The sequence below is a fragment of the Nyctereutes procyonoides genome, unplaced genomic scaffold, assembly GCF_905146905.1.
Source record: "Nyctereutes procyonoides isolate TBG_1078 unplaced genomic scaffold, NYPRO_anot_genome, whole genome shotgun sequence".
Taxonomy (NCBI): domain Eukaryota; kingdom Metazoa; phylum Chordata; class Mammalia; order Carnivora; family Canidae; genus Nyctereutes; species Nyctereutes procyonoides.
In genome coordinates this window covers 54,818,095-54,840,228 of record NW_026575020.1, presented here as the reverse complement: position 1 = coordinate 54,840,228, position 22,134 = coordinate 54,818,095, and the positions used below count along the sequence as shown (strand labels likewise).

Genomic DNA, 22,134 nt, shown 5'->3' with positions numbered 1-22,134 from the left:
AGGAAGGTGTGCATGGGGTCTGTGCCCTCAGGACGCCTACTGTTTATATGACCCCCTCTCCCTGGGCACGGGAAGGCTGTGAGCCCAAGTCTGCCTGTGGTGAGGTTGGGGCTGCATGCCCCGATTCTGGCCAGTGGGATGCGGATGGAAGTGACGCGTACCACTTCCAGATCTGGAACTCAAGCTGTCTTTTCATGTTTTCTCTTCCACCCCCACCCACCCCAGACATCATTATGGCCCATATTGGAGGCCGAGGCATCACCGGATAGAAGAAGCCTGAACCCCCGAGTCACCACTCAGAGCAAGGCCAGCGGACCCATATTGGACTGTGATGTGAGCAAGAAATAAATCTGTGTTGTATTTACCGCTGAGATGCTTGGGGCTGTTTGTTACAGCAGCTGGTGCCACTTATCTTGACTCATGCAGGCGGATGACACAGACCCTGGAACATGCTGAATCCTACGATTAGCTACGATTAGCTCACAGTGCGCGAGAGGGATCACTGGCAGGCAGTGTGTGACAAGCGGTGTCTAACGCTAGCTGGCAGATGATGAGGTCAGGGCAAGGGACAGACACCAGAGTGGGAGCGCCTGGCAAACAGTAGGTGCTCAATAAAATTGGTGCCATGTGTGAAATACACGGGAACATGGGAGCTTTGTAGGTGTGGCTGAAGTCACCAGCACCCCAGAGGATGGGTGGGGTTTAGATAGGGTGCGGGAGTAGAAACAATCACCCTGGGAATGAAGGCAGAACAACAGCTTCCCAGAGGTCAGGGAGCAGCTTCTCTGGCCCCAAGCAGACGAATAGTCAGAGGTGGAACTAGAGCTTGGAGGTGCTCAAAGGCCATGCTGAGCAATTGAGACCTCAGGCTGTGGGCCATTGATCTCCAAAGTGGGGTGCACACAACTGTTGGGGTACACAAAGAAAATGTTAAAATGCCCATTGATCTTTACCTCACTTTTTCAAATGCCTGTGTTTTGCATCCATGAAGATACGAAGCTCAGAGAGGTTGAGTAACTCACCCAAAGCCACACAGTTAATAAGCAAGTCCAACTCCAAAGGTGTCGCTCTTCACATATGCTGGAGTCTTATGCAGAAGGGTGAGGGTTTGGGTGGGGGCTGAGGTAGGTCTAGGAGAGACCGGCTGGGAGGAGAAGACAGGCCCCAGCCCCGGCTGCAGCCTTGGCAGCAGGACAGCGGCCCACTGTGGGCAGAGGTCAAGGAACCTGCCCAGGCCTGCTCGCTGGGCCCCGGGGCCCTGTCATGAGAAGCCAGCAGGGAGCCTCAAAGGTGCAGACCTGGCTGGCCAGTCACAGTTCTTTCTCACTCCCGTGATTAGGATCCTGGAAGCAGGGAGAGGCGGGATGTGGGGCTGAGAGGTCAGGATGGGCTGATAGGGAGGAAGGAAATGGGAAAGAGTCTGGGATATCAGGTGCTTCTCCCACCCTACAAGCTCAGCTGCCATCGCCCATGGCCAAGGGAATGGAGGTGCCACCCCAACTTGCTGTCCCCACACTTCCGTGTTGCTCCACTTATGGGTGACGTCTGCCTTCCAATTCTCACCTCTAAAAAAAACCAAAACCAAAACAAAAAAACACTTTACCAATCAGAAAAATAAAGCAAGTGTTTTAATTAAGATGGAATATACATACAGAAAAATTCACACATAATAGCAATACAGCATGATGGACTTTTATAAAGGGTTACCAACACCCAGATCAAGAAACAAAACATTTACCAGCACCCCCAAACCCTTATGTGTCCCCTTCTGGTTACTACCCCCATCAGTAACAGGTATCCTAAGCCTGTTTTTGAATTTTATATGAATGGAACTCTCTTTTCTTCCTTCCTTCCTTCCTTCCTTCCTTCCTTCCTTCCTTCCTTCCTTCCTTCCTTCTTTCTTTCTTTCTTTCTTTCTTTCTTTCTTTCTTTCTTTCTTTCTTTCTTTCTTCGAGAGACACAGAGAGAGAGAGGCAGAGACACAGCAGAGGGAGAAGCAGAGACACAGGCAGAGGGAGAAGCAGGCTCCCTGCGGGGAGCCTGATGAGGGACTTGATCCCGGAACTCCAGGATCACACCCTGAGCCCAAGGCAGACGCTCAACCACGGAGCCCCCCAGGTGCCCTTAATATGAATGGAACCAAGTGGAGTCTGTGCTCTGTTGCATCTGGTTTAGGTTGTTCAACATTAGGTTCGGGCTGTATAATACACCCCGGCATGCACATTCCACATTTCATTTATCATTGTAGCATTGGGGGATATTTATTTGAGTTGTCCCCAAGGTTTGCCTATTTTGAGTACACTGGCTATGGATCTTTCTTTGCATTTCTGTTGAGTGTATGCCTCGGACATGCCCATGTTCAGCTCTAATCAGCCTCTTTCCATTTAAATTTTGTTTATGATAGAGGAGAGAGAGAGAGAGAGAGAGAGAGAGAGAGAGAGGCAGAGACACAGGCAGAGGGAGAAGCAGGCTCCATGCACCAGGAGCCGATGTGGGATTCGATCCCGGGTCTCCAGGATCGCGCCCTGAGCCAAAGGCAGGCCCCAAACCGCTGCGCCACCCAGGGATCCCCCTCTTTCCATTTAAAAAGAGAATCTGGGGCACCTGGGTGGCTCAATGGCTGAGCGTCTGCCTTTGGCTCAGGTCGTGATCCCGGGTCCTGGAATCAAGTCCTGCATCAGGCTTCCTACAGGGAGTCTGCTTCTCCCTCTGCCTGTGTCTCTGCTTCTCTCTGTGTCTCTCATGAATAAATAAATAAAATCTTTTTTAAAAAAATAAAAAAAAGAGAGCATCTGCTTCCTATCTTGTTTTCACTTTAGTCAACTCTACTGAGGTATAATTAACCATAATAAAACGCACCCACTCTGAGTGTGCAGGTCGATGACTTTAGACCAACATACACACCTGTGTGAACATGACCACAGGAAGATACAGAACATCTCTATTCTTCCAGACAGTTTCCTTGGGTCCCTTTGCAATTACTGTCCCCCACTCACTCCTCCCTGGGCAACTACTGATTTGATTTCTATCGCCGTATATTAGTTCTGCTATCCTTAACCTTCCTATAAATGGAATCATACAGTAGGTTCTGGTCTGTGTATGGCTTCTTTCCCTCAGCATTCTGTCTGCAGGGCTGCGTCAGCTTATCCACACTGTTCGTCCGTCCGCACTGTTGCCTGCACCAGCTGCTCTTTTATATTATGGGTGTTGTTTGGAGGTACCTGTGTGTCCGTCCATTCTCCCGTTGATGGACATTCGCGTTATTTCCAATGTGGCTATGATGAACAACGCTGCTTTGATCATCGAGATACACATTTTTAAAAAAAGTTTTATTTATTTATTCATGAGACACACACAGGAAGAGGCAGAGACACAGGCAGAGAGAGAAGCAGGCCCCATGCAGGGAGCCCAATGTGGGACTTGATCCTGGGATTTCAGGATCACACCCTGGGCCAAAGGCAGATGCTCAACCACTGAGCCACCCAGGCGTTCCTGAGATACACATTTTTATGGGGACACATGTTTTTATTTCTGTTGGTTGAAGATCTGGGAGCTGCCTTGCTGGGTCATAGGATAAGTGTATATTTAACCTTAACAGGAAACTGCCAAACTGTTTTCCAGAGGGGTTGTATCGCCTTGTACCCTTGTCAGCCCGAATGAGAGGTCAGTTGCTCCACACCCTCTTGCCAACGTTTAGTGGTGCCTGGCGATTGGCATTTAGGAAATAGCAGGTCTGAAGGGCTAGCTCATTGGGGATTTTAATCTGCATTTCCCTAAAGACTGATGATGTGGAGCATCTTTTCATGGGCCCACAGGCCATCTGTACATTTCCTTCGGTGAACTGTTTATCTCAGTCTTCCAGATTTTGACTTAGCCCTCTTCCATCCTACAACACCCCTCCCTTGCCATCTACATCGTCAGTAGCCTCCTGTTTTAGGGTGCTGAAACAGTCTCCAAATTAGTCTCGTGCACTCCAGTGGGCTACTCCGCTATGCCTCTGACCCTTCCTGAACACATTATGTGAGTCATTCCCTTGCTCTAGAGGCTGCTATGGCTCCCTGGGCCTTCAGGAGCAAGCCCCCACCTCTCTGTCTGCCATTCTCTGTACCCCAGCACCTGGCTCCGCCCCTAACAATCTCCTAACCCTCTCCATGTCTTGAAGACCCAGAATGCCTTGTTCTCTTCCTTCTCAGTCAGGTTTAAATCTGCCTCTCTCCAGGGAGACTGCCAGCCAGCCCGACCCACCATGGGAGTTCCTGGCTCCTGGAGCTCCTTTAATGCACATTTTGCCTCTGCTCCTGTTTGACACTCAGCATTTGCTTCCCTTTTTTTTTTTATAAGAAATTATTTATTCATGAGAGAGATAGAGATAGAGATAGAGATAGAGAGAGAGAGAGAGAGAGAGAGAGAGAGAGAGGCAGAGACAGAGAGAGAAGCCAGCTTCCTGCAAGGAGCCTGAGGCGGGACTTGATCCTGGACCCTGGGATCACAACTCCAGCAGAAGGCAGGTGCTCAACCACTGAGCCACCCAGGCATCCTTTCAGCATTTGTTTCATAACGTCACTTAGATATCCAGGGGGAAGTGAGGGGATTCTTGGTACTTTCTTCCTACCTTGGTAGGAAGTTTCCTAGTTTATATGATAAAAGCCATGGAATTCCACCTTTATATAATTGTATTATCATATTGCATATTAATATCAAATATGCTTTTAAAAATTGTACATGTCTGGGATCCCTGGGTGGCTCAGCAGTTAAGTGCCCACCTTCGGCCCAGGGCGTGATCCTGGAGACCCAGGATCGAATCCCACATCGGGCTCCTTGCATGGAGCCTGCTTCTCCCTCTGCTTCTCTCTCTCCCTGTGTCTCTCATGAATAAATACATAAAATCTTTTAAAAAAATAAATAAATAAAAAATAAAAATTGTACATGTCTCCTCCCTGAAAATTCTAGTATATCTGGGGGGAGGGCACCTCCCCATTCTCAGTCTTAAGAATCTGATATAAACAAAAGATAACTGAATTTGGAGGAGACACCCTGGATTTGAGTTCTAGTTCTGCCATTTAGTAAATTTGGGCTGGGTGTTGGGCAGATCAGTTAATCTCTCTGGGCCTCTGTGAATCAGACGGGAAAGATACCATCCTTGCGGAGTTGTGGGGAAACACAAAACCTAATAAGGATACAGAAGCCGGAGCATCTGGGTGGCTCAGTGGTTGAGCATCTGCCTATGGCTCAGATTGTGATCCCAGGGTCCTGGGATCGAGTCCTGCATCGGGCTCCCTACAGGGAGCCTGCTTCTCCCTCTGCCTGTGTCTCTGCCTGTCTCTGTATCTCTCATGAATAAATAAATTTTAAAAATCTTAAAAAAAAAAAAAAGGAGACGGAAGCCAATGATGAAGCTATGAGGATCCAGACTTGTCCGTGTGTGTGTGTGTGTGTGTGTGTGTGTGGTGAGAACCGGTCTGTTCGATTGTAAGCCCCTTAGAACACTGACCTGGTAAAGAAATCTTACCCTTTTCTACGGAATCAGAGGGATAAACTCATAAGAATTCGTGAAGGAAGATGCCATGGTAGACACCAGGAGTCATTCATTAGTGTCCCTAGCCTCCTCACAGGGCTCTCTTCTATCCCCTCTTCCTCCTGCTTTTCTTCCTCCTTCCCAAAGATCTCTGAAATGCTGCTGCCCTCATCATGCTGGACCTCATTTTGAAAGGGGGGGTTCAGTATGAAACCAGGGAGAATGTAAAACAAAAAAAAAAAAAAAGAAAGAAAAAGGAGAACAGATCCCCAGATGCTGAGAAGGGAGTCAGCAGAGCCCAGGGGCTTGTGTGGGGAGGACCTCCAGCAGCTCCAGGTGGGGCTGCCCTGGTGGGAAGGGACTGGGGCAGGCGCTGCTCCCAAGGCAGGGGGATGGCTGCTGTTTGCCATGCCCCTGGGTGCTCCTGAGCAAGTGGAACTGCAGAGGGATCCACCCGGAATGATGACCCCTGGGTGTGTTTTCTCTATAGTTATGCCTTTCTCTATGGTGATTCCTTTTAGAGTTTCTCACTCCAAAAATCACTGGGCTGGAGGGCCAATTCTCCATGGGTCAGTACTGTTAAAGTCGAGGACCAGAGGGACCCCCGCGCCCCGGTCTGTCTGGATGGAGTGAGTCCTTGAACCTTTGGTCCTAAGACTTCAGAAACGGTTTTGTGCCAGGAACTGTTCTGGCTGCGGAGGAAGCGGCCTAAACAAGGGTGACGAGGGGAGGAAGGCCCTGCGGGCGGACGGGCGGGCGGACGGACAGACGGACGGACGGCAGTCTTGGAGGCGCGCCCGGGTCGCGGGGAGCATCTGCCAAGTGCTCCCAAGACACAGGCACAGGCTGGAGGATTAAGAGGCTACGGCCGACGCCGGGCGCTGCGGGAACGGTGTCTGAGGTCAGGCGGTCAGATGGCCCTGGGGTGGCTCTCCATGGGGTCTCGGCGCTGGTTCTCGCCCCGGGGGGCCTCCCCGCCGCGCGCATCCGCCCGGCTCCTCCTCCTCGGGACGTGCCCGGTGCCCCGGGAGGCCAGGCCGGGTCGCCGAGGGGCGCAGCAGGAGGCGCTCGGGTGCCCGGCGCGCACCGTGACACCGAGGGCGGGTGTCCCCAGCCGGCGCGTGACTCCGCCCCCGCCCTCCCCTGCTCGCGCCGTGCGCCTCGCGGGGCGCCGCACGTCGTCCCCGACTCCTCCTGGGTCGCGTCGGCGGAGCCCATGGAGCCGGCTCGGGGCGCCCCCGGGGGGACGGCGGGGGCGAGGCGCTGCTGGCCGAGCTGGAGGCGCTGGTCCGCGACGTGGAGAGGGCGAGCTCGTGGTGGGAGCGCCACGGCGTGGACTGCGCCATCCTCGCGCTCAGCCTCCTCTCCCTGCCGGCCGGTGAGGGGCACGGGACGGGGCGACAGGGGGCCGGGCTGCGGCCGCGGAGGGGGCCGCGGGCTAGGACGGTGGCGAGGGAGATGGGGACCCCTGGGGACCGCGGCCTGGGGGAGATGTGCGTACTGCGGGGACCCCAGGAAGGACGGTTCGCCCCAAGTCCGAAAGTCTAGTTGCAGTGTCCTGCCTTACGTCCCCAGAATGGGGCGCTGGAGGGGGAAGGCCTGATGGCTTGAGGGGGAGGGAGGATTCTGAGAGGGATGAGAGGGACTGGAGGAGGGGAGGATGTTCCACGGGGGCACACCAGGGATGGAGCTTCCCCTGGACCTCCCCTGAAGGGCACCTGCCTCGCTGCTGCCTCTGGCAGCCCCCAGGGCTTCAGCCCGCTTTGGGGCCAGGGTGTTTGGGCCCAAATCTCCAAGAGCTGGAGGAAAAGCCTGCCCCCCGCCCCCCATCCCCATTCTCCTTCCTCCATACAGGGTTCTTATGCCTTCGCTCCGAGAATGTCGTGGTCCTTGGGCTGGGCATCACCATCCTGGGTGTGTGCCACTACACACTCACTGTCAAGGGCAGCCACCTGGCCACTCACGGTGCGCTCACAGAGTCTAAACGCTGGAACAAGATTTGGGAGCTTTTCTTCGTGGAGGTGAGCCTGGCTGGGGTGAGGGTGACTACGGGTACTGTGTTGGCAATCTCATTGCTCTTTCTTTCCTTTCTTTTTCTTTCTTTCTTTCTTTCTTTCTTTCTTTCTTTCTTTCTTTCTTTCTTTCTTTCCTTTTGCAATCTCATTGTTCCATGGAAACATGCAGGTGTGCACAGCTGTGTGTGCCTATGTGGACAGGCCACTGCAGCTGTTGGTATGTGTATCTAAGTGTGCAGCATGCTCTACAGTCATGTGTGTGTGTATGTGTGCATAGCCCTAAGCCCTTGAGAGGGGGCTTCACTGGTGGGTAGAGAGCTGCGTGAGGAATGTATTCGAGTCCACTTATGGCAGTGCACCTGGCCTGGGCACCCCTGTTTCTCCTGGGGGCACCTACTAGCCTCTCTGTAGCACTGGACCAAGTGGTGACAGAACTTCCTCCTCTTAGCAGGACACATGCCCTGGCTACCACCTTTGGGGCCTCCTGGTTTCACAGGAAAACGTGAACCCCAGCCACGAAAGAGAGAGGGGACAGGGGCCTAGAGTGTCCCAACTCCAGAACATGCCCCTCTGACGCTTGACGATGGCCAAGCCATCCTGAGGAACACCCTCCTCTCCTGACTTAAGCCTCCCCTGACTTCCTTCCACTCCCTCCCGATTCTGCCTCACTCTTCTCACCTGCGGGCAAAGCCAGAGGTTTCTGGCCAGATGGTCCTTCTCTCTGCGTTGATGTCAGGCCTTTCCAGTTCCTCTGTGGAACCTACCCCCTTCCGCCCCCCCTTCCAGGTAGACCTTTGCCTGGCCACCCAGATCCCTTAGGAACAAATATGAAAGCTGGCCCCAAGCAGTGCTTTTCTGCCACTGGTTACCATGACCAATTAACTCAGTTATTAACTTGATGTAGTTTTATGAAGGTTTCTATACCTAAACACGCATGCACAGACACATAGATGACATATTATAGTTATACATCTCTTACCTAGTGCTCTCCATCTTCCCTCTCTACCCTTCCCCTCCTCTCCCACCTGTGCACATTTCTTTTTTAAGATTTTATTTATTCATGAGAGACCCATAGAGAGAGACAGACACAGGCAGAGGGAGAAGCAGACTCCCCGTGGGGAGTCCGATTAGGAACTCGATCCCAGAACCCCGGGATAATGAGCTGAGCCAAAGGCAGATGCTGAACCACTAAGCCACCCAGATGTCCCCCTGCTCACGTTTCTAAAGTGCTAAGAACAAGAGGAACCTACAGGTTCCTGATCCTCAGGGTCCATTTCAAGCTATTTCCCTTCCCAGGGATCCCTGGGCATTGGTGCTAGCCAGACTCTGAGGCCTGGAGCTGGGGTCAGATGCCCCCTTGTTTGTAATCATGGGCAGGGGAGAAGTGGGGAACATAGCAGTTAGGATTAGCTCTGTGTGAACTTTTCAAAGCTGTCCTGAGTGCCAGGTGCCCTGGGGGCACCTAAGGATGAGTGAGTGCTGTGGATTTTGGACTATTACAAAAGAGAATTTGACTGTACAGAGATCAAATTTCACTGTGCAGCTGAATGACTTGGAGGCCCAGGCTTGTTGGAAGAGAGCGCCCTGGCCACCCTATGTACCAGGTTCCCCAGGTGAATCTGATACCCACCAAAGTCTGAGAACGCCCTGGCTTCGGTTCTGGGGAACAAGGCAGCTATGGTGGATGCCGAGAGAAGGCAGGGAGCTGAGGACACCTCTACTGAGAAGCTTCCCCAGCTTCCCCAGCTTCCCCAGGTTCCTCGCTGAAGAGTGGCAGGGAATCACAGTGTCTAGTAGACAGGCCCCCAGGGCCTGGCCTCACCTTTGTTTTTTTGTATGTTCAGTTCGTAGCACAGGTCGAGCTCCTGGTAGGTGTTTTGTCAGTAGTTATTATGATGACTCTGCAGGTGATGTGGGGGAAAGGTCCAGGAAAAAGCCAGTGAGTGGAGGGTCCTATCTAGAGGCCCGTGAGCCCCCTGTGGTGGAGGAGGCGTGGTTCTCCCCTCCGTGTCCTGACTGCTGCTGGACACGTCACAAGTGGTTTGGTTCTGGCCATGCCCCTGCCGGGGGTCTCCCCATACCCCTGGCCTTAGTGGGCCAAGCGGAATCCTCTGGCAGGGCCCAGCATCGGGGCACAACCTTTGAAGTCACATGCCCAGCCCCACTGGTCGCCTGACCTTGGGCAAGTTACTTAATTCAGCGTTGGCTTCCTCATCTAATAGACAGAAATAATAACATCACTGGCCTGACGAAGCCAGTGCGAAGATTAAATGCGACCTCGGAGATCTGGATTTAGGGTATACGACTGACTCTTGGATGCTCCCCAAGTGTTGGCGCTGCTCCTTTTTTCTGGAGGGAGCATGTGGTCAGCCTCGAGGAGAGGGTTAGCAGTTTCGCTGTTCTTGTCTGTTAGTGTTGTTTGTGTTTTTTATTTTTTTTTATTTTTGTGTGTGTGTTTTTAAAAGATTATTTATTTATTTATTTATTTATTTATTTATTTATTTATTTATTCATTTATTCATGAGAGACAAACAGAGAGAGAGAGGCAGAGACACAGGCAGAGGGAGAAGCAGGCTCCATGCAGGGAGCCTGACATGGGACTCGATCCTGGGACTCCAGGATCATTCATGCCTTGGGCTAAAGGCAGGCGCTAAACCGCTGAGCCACCCAGGGATCCCCCTGTTGTTTGTGTTTGACAGAAAAGTTCATGCATTTTGCCGAACTGGACAGGTCTGAGTGTGTGAGTGTGTGAGTGTGTGTGTGCACATCTGCTGCCCACCACCTGTTCTCTGTGAGGATGTGTTTTCGCTGCCCAGGACACTCCTGGACCCCCGACTCCCCACTTCTGCTGTGTCCTGTAGTCTTCTCTCTTTGATCCTCCTCTCATTGGCCACCTGTGCTCCACCCCAGCCTTCACCCTCAAGAACTTTATTACAAGTTCCATGTGTGTAAGTGTCCTTACTATAGAATGATCTAGTTTTCTGGTCTGTAGCCCAGGGCGTCAGTGAGTGTCCTTGGTGTCCCCATGCACCCAGGTTTGGCCAGGTTTGTCTCCAGGTCCGCTGGCTTGAGCTGCAGGGTGGGATAGGGGCCTGGTCCTCTCTGACCGCTGGGATCTGGGGGGAGGGGCAGGCAGGAGGGACAGCACAGTGACACTCCAGTTGTGGCTGTTTCTTTGAGGTATCCCCAGTCATACACCCAACCCGCACTAGAGTGAGCTTCCCATTTCTGGTCTACGTGAGAACGTTCTGTTCCTCCTGCTGGTGAGCCTCTGAGCCTCTCCCCAGTCCAGTGATGGTCCTGGCTTTCCCTCCAAGAGCACCTGCCCCCTCTGTCCTAGGTTATGTGATGAGACCACAGGAGGGTGGGGGCAGGATGGGGTGGGCAGGGCAGTCCTTGGTTTTAATCCCACAGCTTGAGAAGGATCAACGCCCCCCTCCCCCCCAATGAATCCGAGGGCTTTACGGACTTCTCTGTATTTCACTCACAGTCAAGATGCTTCCTTAGTAGGGACACCTGGGGGGCTCGTGGTTGAGCATCTGCCTTCGGCTCAGGTCTTGATCCCGTGATCTTGGGATCCCGTGGTCCTGGGATCGAGTTCGGGGTCAGGCTTCCTGCAGGGAGCCTACTTCTCCTTCTGCCTATGTCTCTGCCTCTCTGTGTCTTTCATGAATAAATAAATAAATCTTTTTTAATATTTTATTTATTTATTCATAGAGACAGAGAGAGAGGCAGAGGCAGAGACACAGGCAGAGGGAGAAGCAGGCATCATACAGAGAGCCTGATGTGGGACTCGATCCAGGGTCTCCAGGATCACGCCCTGGGCTGCAGGCGGCACTAAACCACTGCACCACCGGGGCTGCCCATAAATAAATCTTAAAGAAAAAAAAAGTTGCTTCCTGAGTGGGAGAGAACAGGTCGATCCAGTACTAAGCTCTTTAGTATGTCTCAACCTCAAACCTTCCTTCTAAAAGTTGGCTTTGTGCTGCAGGGGTGGGGTCACAGCTGATCCAAGGAAACTGGGGGGGGCTGGCTCTGCCCTGAGGGAAGGGGTGTCACATAGGGGAATGTCATCACCTTTGCTGGAGTCCGATGTAGAGCTCAGAAGCCCCAGCCTGGGCCCGATTCTCAAGTTCAGTGTGGCCATTACCTTCTGCGCTGTCTCTCTAACAGCCACCCGACTGTGGCTCTCTGTCCCCACCCGAATCCTGTGGGGCATCGGTCTGAGTATGCCCGACTGTGATTTTTAATTTTTTTAATTTTAAAAATTTATTCAGAGGGCAAGACTAGATCTGTAGTACAAAATATACTTTTGTGAACAAACAGACTTTAGTTTTGAAATAATTATAGATTCACAGGACGTGGCAAAAATATGTCAGAGAGATCCAGGGTACCCTTCACCCAGCTTTCCCCATTAGTTACATTTATATCCTTTTTTAAAAAATACGTTACTTGGGGGATCCCTGGGTGGCTCAGTGGTTTGGTGCCTGCCTTCCGCCCAGGGCATGATCCTGGGGTCCCGGGATCAGCTCCTGCATTGGGCTCCCTGCATGGAGCCTGCTTCTCCCTCTGCCTGTGTCTCTGTCTCTCTCTCTCTCTCTCTCTGTGTCTCTCATGAATAAATAAATAAAATCTTTTTTATAAAAGGATGTTATTTATTTATTTTAGAGGGAGAGAGAGTGTGTGTGTGTGAGTAGGGGGAGGAGCAGAGGGAGAGAGATGAGCAGACTCTGCACTGAGCATGGGACCCGATGTGGGGCTTGATCCCAACCACCCAGGTGCCCCTTTTTATATAACATTTATATTTATTACAAGTTACATGTGTATGAGTCTCCTTCAGTAGCCAGACCAGGAAATTGACATGTGGACTCTGTGTGTGTGTGTGTGTGTGTGTGTGTGTGTGTGTGTGATTGTGTATCTCTGCCATTTTACCATGTTCAGATTTGGAAAATGGACTTTCAAGTAGCCCCCACCCCACTGTCCTCAGCTTTGGTGTAGCTTCCTCAAAGATAAGCCCAAGGACTCTGGGAAGAGGGTCTCGTGGCAATCCCTACTCCCGTTGGTCTGTAAGGCCCGGCTCCTGGTGGCAGGGACCGTGGTGGCCTTGCATATGGCCCTCGGAGGCAGAGGACCCTGGAGCAGGGCCAGGGAGTCATGTGTGGATGGCAGCCCGAGTGTGAGGACTGCAGCCTTGAGGGAGGAGCTTGGGGAGGAGAGGGCAAACTCCCCATGAGCACGATAGTGGCTCCCCAGCAGGGCGAGGATACCCTGCTTGAGGGGGTGCTCCGGGGCTGGGACAGCGTCGGTCCAGGCTGAGTGGCAATGGGCCAGCAGTGTTGTCCACATCACTGAGCTGCTCCTCCCTGACAAGTCCTCCACTGGGTGCTGGGGTCACAACAATGACCCAGACCCGCTTCTAGTTCCCCAAGGGCTCATAGTCAGGTGGGGAAACAGATACACATGAATGACATGGAAATAATAAAATTCCCGATTATATCATCGGACACTTACTGGGTGCTTATTGTGTACTTTATGCGAATTGTTGCATTTAGTAGTGATGCCTCCCTGTGAGTGGAAGCTGTGATTACCCTCACTTCATAGATAAGGAAACACTGGTCTGAGAGGTTAAGTCACTTGGCCAAGGCTGCTCACCCTTAAAATGTGCAGCCAGGGATCAGGGCAGGTGGAATGTGACAGGGGCATCAACCAGGTGGTGTGTAGGGTGTGAACACAGAGAGAGCACAGAAAGCACAGGGAGCACATGGCAGGGATAGGACCAATATCTCCAGATATCTTTGGCTGTTGTGACTGGTGTGTGTGTGTATGTGTGTGTGTGCATGCGTGTGTGCATGTTACTGGCACCTAGTGGGTAGAGCCCAGGGGTGCATCTGGGATATACTCTACAAGAATTGGTTGCTTATCTGAAATTTGAATTTACCTGCGGGTCCTATACTTTATCTGACAAACCTATTGCTGAGGCCCGGGGAGCCCAAGAGGCCCCCACCACCCTGAAGCCAACATGAAGGGGCTGCTCAGCTCCTCGGAATCAGTGAGAGAGGGCCTGGAGGGAGCCCGGGGCCTGTCCTGCCTCAGGACAGCTGGTCCGGGACAGCAAGGCACCTTTCCGTCCCATCTGGTCCATGCTTGTTTGCCCCCTGTCCCTGTGCCCACATTGGCAGTGATCCCACCATGCCCTAAACCCTAAGCTGGAAACCTGGTCATAGCCCTTAATCCCTCTTGCTCCTCCCGGATCTGTCCCTCTTGCCTGTCCCATCCCCATTCCTTTTCCAACAGCCTGCAGCCATCACCTGTCTTGTCCTGCCCCTCCCCTCCCAATCCAGTAGAATGACCTGTTTACATCCCAACTTTGCATCATAATTTTATTACCATGGGTTTTAATACTGCCAGGTCATTGTTTGTTTAAAAAAATAAAAGGGCAGCCCAGGTGGCTCAGTGGTTTAGAGCCACCGCCTTCAGCCCAGGGCATGATCCTGGAGACCCAGGATCAAGTCCCACTTTGGGCTCCTTGCATGGACCCTGCTTCTCTCTCTCTCACTCACTTTTTCTCTCTCTCTGTGTTTCTCATGAATAAATAAAAAATAAAAAAAATATTTTAAAAAGTTAAAAAATAATATTCAAGGACATGGGGATCCCTGGGTGGCTCAGTGGTTTGGCGCCTGCCTTTGGCCCAGGGCGTGATCCTGGAGTCCTGGGATCGAGTCCCACATCGGGCTGCTTGCATGGAGCCTGCTTCTCCCTCTGCCTGTGTCTCTGCCTTTCTCTCTCTCTGTGTCTCTCATGAGTAAATGAATAAAATCTTTAAAAAAATATTCGAGGACACGTAAGAGATCAAGGACCTCCCAGGAGGAAAGTGGGGACCTGGGGCCTCACTGAGGTAGGAAGAGCTGTAACTGCATAGTTTTTGAATTCTGAATTATATAAATGTATTACCTATTTGAAGGGTCAGTTTTTTCAAACCACCACCTTAGCTGTTAACTATCTTTGGCCCTCGGCAGAGGTCTGAGGGTGCTTCCGAGTGCAGACAGCCAAGTGGAGGAATAGGTGAATGAGGAGATACTTGGGGTCCCTGACGCTGAGTGGAGGGAAGTGTCAAGAGGACGTGCCCTGGTGCCTGCCCCGTGCACACTCTGGCCACTTGCAGTGCCTGGGTGCTGCTAAGAGACCGGGGCCCTTAATTAATTCTTCCTGAGGGGCACAGAGCATAGCCACAGGAAGAAGCGACACCTACCTTAGGGCGCCCGGCTGGCTCTGTTGATGGAGCGGCTGCCTTCGGCTCAGGTCATGATCTCAGGGTCCTGGGATCTAGCGCTGCATCTGCATTGGGCTCCCTACTCAGTGGGGAGTCTGCTTCTCCCTCTCCTCTTCCTCCCTGCTCGTGCTTTCTCTCTCTCAAATAAGTAAATAAAATCTAAAAATATATATGGTTTCTTAAAAAAAAAAAAAAAAAAAGCTGCTTCTTCCAAGTTCCATGGGGTAGAACTTGAGATTCCAAACACACGCTCGCAGGCCTCAGCCAGAGGCAGGCTGGCCTCCGGGGACGGCCCAGCGGCCCCCAGCTGCAGCTCCTCGCGCCAGGGGCTGGAAGCCTCTGCCTGGAACTGGAACCAACCATGCGGCCCCAGTGGGCACGTGCTCTGGAGACCCGAAGGCCTGGAAGAGATGTCAAAACAGGTGACAAAAGCAGCGAGCACAACCCATCCCTGGGCGGGTTACCTCCCTGGAGAGCAGAGCCCTCGTCCTGCCTCCGGGGCCGGGCTGTGCCCGTTGGGCAGGTCTGTCTGCGGTACAGCTTCCGTGGAGCGTCCCTGCTGTGCCCCTCGGTGTCCTTGGCTGGAGCTTCCGGTTACATCTTCGTGCCGTTTTAGTCCAAGTTTCTGCAATGTCTTTCCTGATTTGTCTTCTCCTGGCTTTGCCTCTGCTGCCTGGATCCAGAGCCCGGGAACCCGCTGCCTTGCAGTTGGTGGCTCGTCTCAGGGGTCTGTCTGATGGCTTGTCTTGGGTGGATTCTGGGTTCAAATCCTACCTCTGCCGCCTTCCTCCCTGGGTGACCTGGGGTGGTCACGTGGCCTCTCTCTGTCTTGGTTTCTGCTTCTATCAAGGGTGGATCATAAGGCCGCTGACCCGCTGGGCTTGGAAGATGAACAGATGACACGTGTGAGGTGCAGGACACTGAGCACTCGGTGAAGGCTGTTCTCTCTTCACGAGGCTCACAGTGATCTCAACTGGGAAACTCTTGGTGTTCTGGAAACAGGCAGGCGGCCTCTTCGACAAAATTAGCAAAATCTTCTGGCCTGATTAAAATATTGGAGGAGGCTGACATCTGCATTTTAATTTGCATGTATCTGCATAAGAAACACCTTAGTGCTGCTTTTGCATTTGGAACGACTGCCTCCTCGAGTCCAGAACTGCTGTCCCGCTGCGGCTCCTGGGCAGTTTGGAAGAATCCCATGAGGATGAGGACAAGGGCGCAGACCAGAGGAGTCGGCCCTGGGGAGCAGTTCACACTCAGCCCCCACCGGGGCACCTGGTCCTCGTCGCCACCCTCAGGGACATATCACTCCTGCACCCCTCCCCACACTGCCAGGGGCTCAGAATGCAAAGCAGTGCTCTGAAGATACGGAGGTTTCCAAGAGAAACAGGCACAAAGTAATTGCAATAGGGTGCCAAGAGCTTTACCCCCCTGACGGCCCCCTCAGGCCTGCAGGCTTGCCTGGGTGGTCAGTGGCACAGTGGCAACTGGGGCTTCCCAGTTGCTTCCCACCTCCAAACACTTAGCATCGCCACACTGAGTGGGTGCAGCTCTTTTGACTGGCTGCCACCCTGTGGTCATGGATACCTGCGAGCTGATGGTGTGGGTAGCTGGGGGGTGTGAGGCAGGGAGGCCCTGGAAATGCAGCTTCCGGGGATGGTGGGTGTTCTCAGGGCTCGCAAAGGTCCTGCTTTGCTTGACTGTGCCCAACATGGACTCCGGTGCCCTCTCTGGCCCCTCCTCCAGGTATGCTCTGCCTTCAGTGCAGAGTACGCCAAGTATGGACACGTCAAGATGCACCACGGTTACACCAACGTGTTGGGCCTGGGGGACTCAAGCACGTGGAGGTTGCCTTGCCTCAACCGCTATGTGTACATGTTCCTGGCTCCTCTCTTGATCCCCATCATAACCCCACTGGTGGCTGTGGGTGAGTATGCCAGGGCTGTGCCCTGGCACGACCTGCTTCCCGCTTTCCTTACTTCCCCTCCTGGCTTCCCAGAGGCCTGAGACAGCCATGCAGGGTGGAAGGGCCCTGGACCCAGGGCCAAGTCTGGCTCTGCCACTTACTTACTGGCTGATGACCATCAGCAGGTAATTTAACCACTCTGACTCAGGTTCTCACCTGGTCCTCAAGGGTGGTGTGAAAGCACTGTGAGGTCATGCATATAAAAATACTTTGCACATGCCTCAGGTTACACTGCATGTTAAAATCATGGGAGCAATATCATACGGCGGAAGGAGGGGCAGGAGGGCAGCACACCTGGGTCCCAGCCCTGGGTCCCTGCCACTTACTAGCAGAGTGGCCTTGGTCAGGTTGCTTAATACTCTGCTTCCATATCCAGAAAATGGGTGGATGTACTTTTTGGGACTGTGTGGATGCACTCTTGGCCCTAGTTAGCTCACTAGTTAGCAGCACTGGGGCCGCATGGAGCCGGCTTGTGTCGGAGCAGCACCTTGCCCTCCCCTGACCCCGGCACTCTACGTCTTGCTCCCTCTGGCAGAGCGGCTGAGGAAGGTGGAGCTCAGGTCGGCTGCGCGGTCGCTGGGCCTGATTTCCCTGGGCCTCTATGCTCACTACTGGGCGCTCCTGAACGTGTCTGGCTTCAGGAGCCCTGGCTCGGCCCTGCTCTGCATGCTCACCACCAGATCCCTGCTGGCCCACCCTTACCTCCATGTGAACATCTTCCAGGTGAGCCCCCCCACACACTAGACACCCCCCCCCCCGCTAGACTCAGTGTTCTAGGGAGAGAGAGGAGCATTCATTCCTCCACTTTCCACCCCAAACTCTCTGTGGGTTATCAGGTAAAGAATTTGCTTCGCTTCAACACTGGCTACCATTCACATGTGGATGGTGGATGGAAGATTTAAAACTTCTACGCCTTTGGCACTTGATTAGGTGCTATGGAGGGATAAGTGATTAAGAAGGACCCCATTTCCTGCCCTCGGGGCACTTACTGTGATAAGCCCAATGACATGAGCCGTGGGCCATTACAGAGGCCCCAGCGCAGGCCACGAGGCTGGAGGAGCCCGAGACAGGTCTCCATGGGGGACCAGGGGCTCAGTACTCAGATCCAGGGTCATTTCCATAGGGATGTGACCCTGCTCCCTGGACATGAAGCCAATGATGACTTCATCTCAAAGTGTACTGCTGCTGGAGTCATCCTGCCACCTGCCTGTCCTGCTAGTGCAGATGCTTCCATTCACTTCCAAACCCCTTAGGGGAAGCATTTATCCATACTTGTTGAATGAAAAACTGCACGAGGGTGCACAAACTTGATCTTGAACGCTGAGCAGGATTGTGATTAGTGCAAAGAAACCAGGGAAGGGTCTCTCCAGGACGAGACAAAGGCATAGTGGCATGATAGCAAGCAGTGGGCAGTAGTGGGCATGTCAGTACCATGAGGTCCAAGGGGCATCCAGGCCAAGCCCCTCATTTGTACGGATGGAGACAGAGGCCCAGAGATGGGTGAGACTGAGTTCAGAGCACAGGCGGAAGAGTCCCAGCCTCCTCTCACCTCTCTGGGTCCTGCCAGAGTGGGAGTGAGGGAGGCAGAAGGACACACTGGGTCCCCAAGTGGTAGGTGAGGATGTCCAGGGCAGGGTGGGGAGGTACAGGGCTGCCCGGCCCAGCCCTAGGGTGTGACCCCCGTGTCTGTCACAGCACATTGGGCTGCCCATGTTCTCCCGGGACAAGAAACCCCCCCGGATTCACATGATGAGCCTGGGCGTGCTGAACTTGCCGCGGCTGCCTGTGCTGGACTGGGCCTTTGGCCACTCCATCATCAGCTGCCACGTGGAACATCACTTCTTCCCCCGGCTCTCTGACAATATGTGCCTGAAGGTAGGTGGGGGTTGGGCTGGATGAACCGACTATCCGAGGGCAGAGGGGGGTGACCCTCAGGGTCCACCTGAACCCTGGGCCCCCTGGCTGGCCTGGTCTGAAGTACCCTGGAAGGTCAGCCCTGTGCACAAGCAGCAGTGTGCGTTTCTGATCAGAGACGTGTGGGTTTCTTACTCCCACGGTGACTCTGGACAAGTTAACTGAATGTCGAGGGGCTGCAGCTTCCTCATCTGGAAGATGAGAGTAAGCAGTGCTTGCTGGCAGGCTTTAAGGATGAAAGGAGATGGACCTGAAATGCTGGGTACACAGTATGTGCTTGGTCAAAGGGAGCCCCAGTTTTTATTCCCTATGCCAAGGAGGACTGTCATGGAGTTGGGCACCCTGGGTGCGGGGATGTTGATGGGAAGCCCCCGACCCCTTTTCCTTGCCTGCTGGGAGGGGAGAGGCAGGAATCCTACCTACCCCTGCTGCCCCTCAGCTCCTCCAGAGCATCATGGTACCAGGAGACAGGAGCTGGGGCCGAGAGGAGGAAGGGCTCCCCATGGGGAGGGGGTCTTGGCTCAGTGGCCTCTCTTGCCCATCTCCTGGCAGGTGAAGCCCGTGGTGTCCCAGTACCTCCATGAGAAGCAGCTGCCGTACAACGAGGACTCTTACCTGGCTCGCTTCAGGCTGTTTCTCAGTCGTTATGAGGAGTTCATGGTACAGACCCCTCCCATCACCGAGCTGGTGGGACTGCAGTGAGGGGTGGGCAGCACAGTCACCCTGCACCCCCTCCCTGGCCCACACCTTGCTTCTGCTGGCCTTCCCTCCGTCCAGGAGGGCTTGGGCCCTTCCCCACTGCAGTGGCTGCTAAGGAGCCCTCTCCCTGGGGAGCATAGGGAGAGGCTACTTTTGGCAGACTTTCCTGGTTTCTCAGCCAGAGAAGCCTCTGCAAGGCACAGGCTCAGCAGCTCCCGAGACCTGCACCATTAGTGAAATCCAAGTGTATGTGTTTTGTGGGGAGAGCATTCCAGGGGAACTAAGGGCATAAATAAGAGTGTAAATAGTTTTGAGCTTGACCTTGGCTAGCTTGAGAAAAAATCTGCTTTGTTCCATGATGTTTAGAAGGGCTGGACCCAAAAGAACTATCAATTGCAAAGAGAAAAATTACTGAGAAGGTAGTCAAGGCTGGAGGGGGTGATGGGCATAGGGTCTAGAGGACAGGCGGCCTTTGAGGGGAGATGGCGGAGGACAGGGTGCAGATACAAGGATTTGGAATCAGGAGCAGGGCTCGCCTGTGAACAGGCGCCTGCCGCCTGAGAGGGAGGCAGGGATATAGAGAATCACCGATGCCAGCCAGAGGAAGAAGGCAGCGCGCTAAGACACCACTGAGAGTCAGCCCAAAGTGGGCAGCCTGGAGAGAGGGCTGGGGGCCACCCTAACCTGTGGCTGGATGAGAGGGCGCAAGGAAGGGCCCAGCTGGAGGCAGAGGGAGGGACAGAAGAGGCCAGGCCTATGACAGGAGCCAGAGCAGTTAGTCCAAAGCACAGTTTCTTATGTTGGCAGTATTGACATTATGGCCAGATGGTTCCTTGTCACTGGGCCCTATCCTGGGCATCCTAGGATGTTTAGCAGCATCCCTGGCTTTTAACCACAGGGATGCCAGGAATCCAAGTTGTGACAATCAAAAATGTCTCCAGACATTGCCAACTAACTGTCCCCTAGGGGGCAAAATCATCTCTGGTTGCAAACGTGCAAGTCGTGTTTTAGCACACAACTGCCTTGTTTTTCAGTGAAGCCCTGGACAGGGTGGAGGGCATGCTGGCTCTGATGCTGGGGAGGCTAAATGCAGCCACTGGGATGGGCAGACGGGTTAGACAGCAGGCCACGCCGTCCTGTCAGCCTGGTCCTGGTGGAGAACCCATCTCTGGCCCCCTAGATCCATTCCCTACCCTACTCTTTCTCCACCCTGCCTTCCTCCACCAAAGACCACAGCTGCTTCTGTGCGGTGCCCTTTCCCACAGCTCTCACTACTTTTGAAACTGCTTCCTCCTTTTGTTCCTTCGGGCCCTGGGTGGAAATGGCTTCCAGCCGTTGCTAGCCAGGGGGGCTTCACCATCCACTGGATCCTGCTCACACCTCTGTAAGAAGTTCCTTCATTAAACTCTTTTCAATCAGCCCTTTTGAGTGTGCCAACTGTTTCTTGCTGGGAGGCTGATAGAGCAGAGTTCTGGATCCAAGCAGCCCTCTTGGAACAGGAAAGGGTTGGCAGCCTCCCCAGCTGGCCGCTTTGCTCTACGTTACTGCTGCTCTTTTGAAATGCATTAGCAGCTCAGAAGTGGCCCTCGGGTCTGGGAATGTGATTAATCAAACTGCTTATTCTCCAAATGACAAAATGCAATGTTAGAAAAAGTCCCATTGCATAGTCCTGGCTAATGACCCAAACCATCCTAATCCATACCAAGGACTCATTATTATTGATCTGGGCCTGAGTGGGGAATGGGCAGCCCTCGTACCAGACCTGGCTGTACCACAGGAGCCTGGGAACAAGACACTTGATTTCTTTGCGGCTCCATTTTGTCACTCTAAGGATGTGGGCTGGGAATGCAATGGGGTTTGAGAGGGAAGGAGGGGGTGATAGGAGAGACTCTACAGAGACCTAAGATCTAATTTACAGAGGTATATGGGAAGTGATAATATTGATGATGGTGATGACGATAGCTAACATTTTCAGAACTTATGGCAAACATTTTTTTGAGAGGGAAGGGAAGGGAGGGGCAGAAGAAAAGGGAGAGAATCTCAAGCAGGCTCCACACCCAGCACAGAGCCCTACACGGGGCCCAATCCCCCGACCCTGAGATCATGACTTGAGCTGAAATCAAGAGTCAGACGCTTAACCTATGGAGTCACCCAGGTGTCCCGAGATAATATGTATTTTGGGCTTGGTGGACCATATGGTGTCAGTCACCACTACTCAAGGCAAGTGTGAAAACAGCCTCCGAAAATATGTAAAGAAATGAGCATCGCCGTGTTGTAATAAAACTTACTTTTTTTAACTTTATGTCATTTTCATAGGCCACAAAATATTATTCTTCTCAATTGTTTAACCATTTAAGGATGGAAAAACCATTAGCTTGCACTAGCATGAAAACGGGTGGTGGGTTAGGATTTGGCGTACAAGCCCCTCCCTTGTCTAGAGGGACAGGCACAAAATACAAGGACTTGGTAAAAACCAGGAACAGTGTTTACTTCTCAGCCGTGTGTGTGTGTGTGTGTGTGTGTGTGTGTGTGTGACAAAGAGAGGCACGTGTCCGACATCTTGTGGTAATTCATCAAATAGTATATGTATGATTTGTGCACTTTTCTGTTAGGGTTCAATAAAAAGGCAATTAAAAAATGTTAAGGCAGGGGCAGCCCGGGTGGCTCAGCGGTTTAGCACCACCTTCCGTTCAGGGCCTGATCCTAGAGACCCGGGATGAGTCCCACAACCCGCTCCCTGGGTGAAGCCTGCTTC

General features: G+C 53.1%; 1 protein-coding gene across 1 annotated transcript; it reads left to right on the top strand.

Moving 5' to 3' along the window:
• The first annotated feature begins 6,731 nt into the window (after window positions 1-6,731).
• FADS6 (fatty acid desaturase 6) lies at window positions 6,732-20,799 on the top strand. Its single transcript, XM_055345812.1, is given in 7 exon segments — window positions 6,732-6,758; window positions 6,761-6,893; window positions 7,370-7,536; window positions 16,547-16,727; window positions 17,302-17,489; window positions 18,462-18,641; window positions 19,233-20,799. Coding segments are annotated over 7 exon segments (1,026 nt in total). The 3' UTR covers window positions 19,383-20,799.
• Window positions 20,800-22,134: the final 1,335 nt, after the last annotated feature.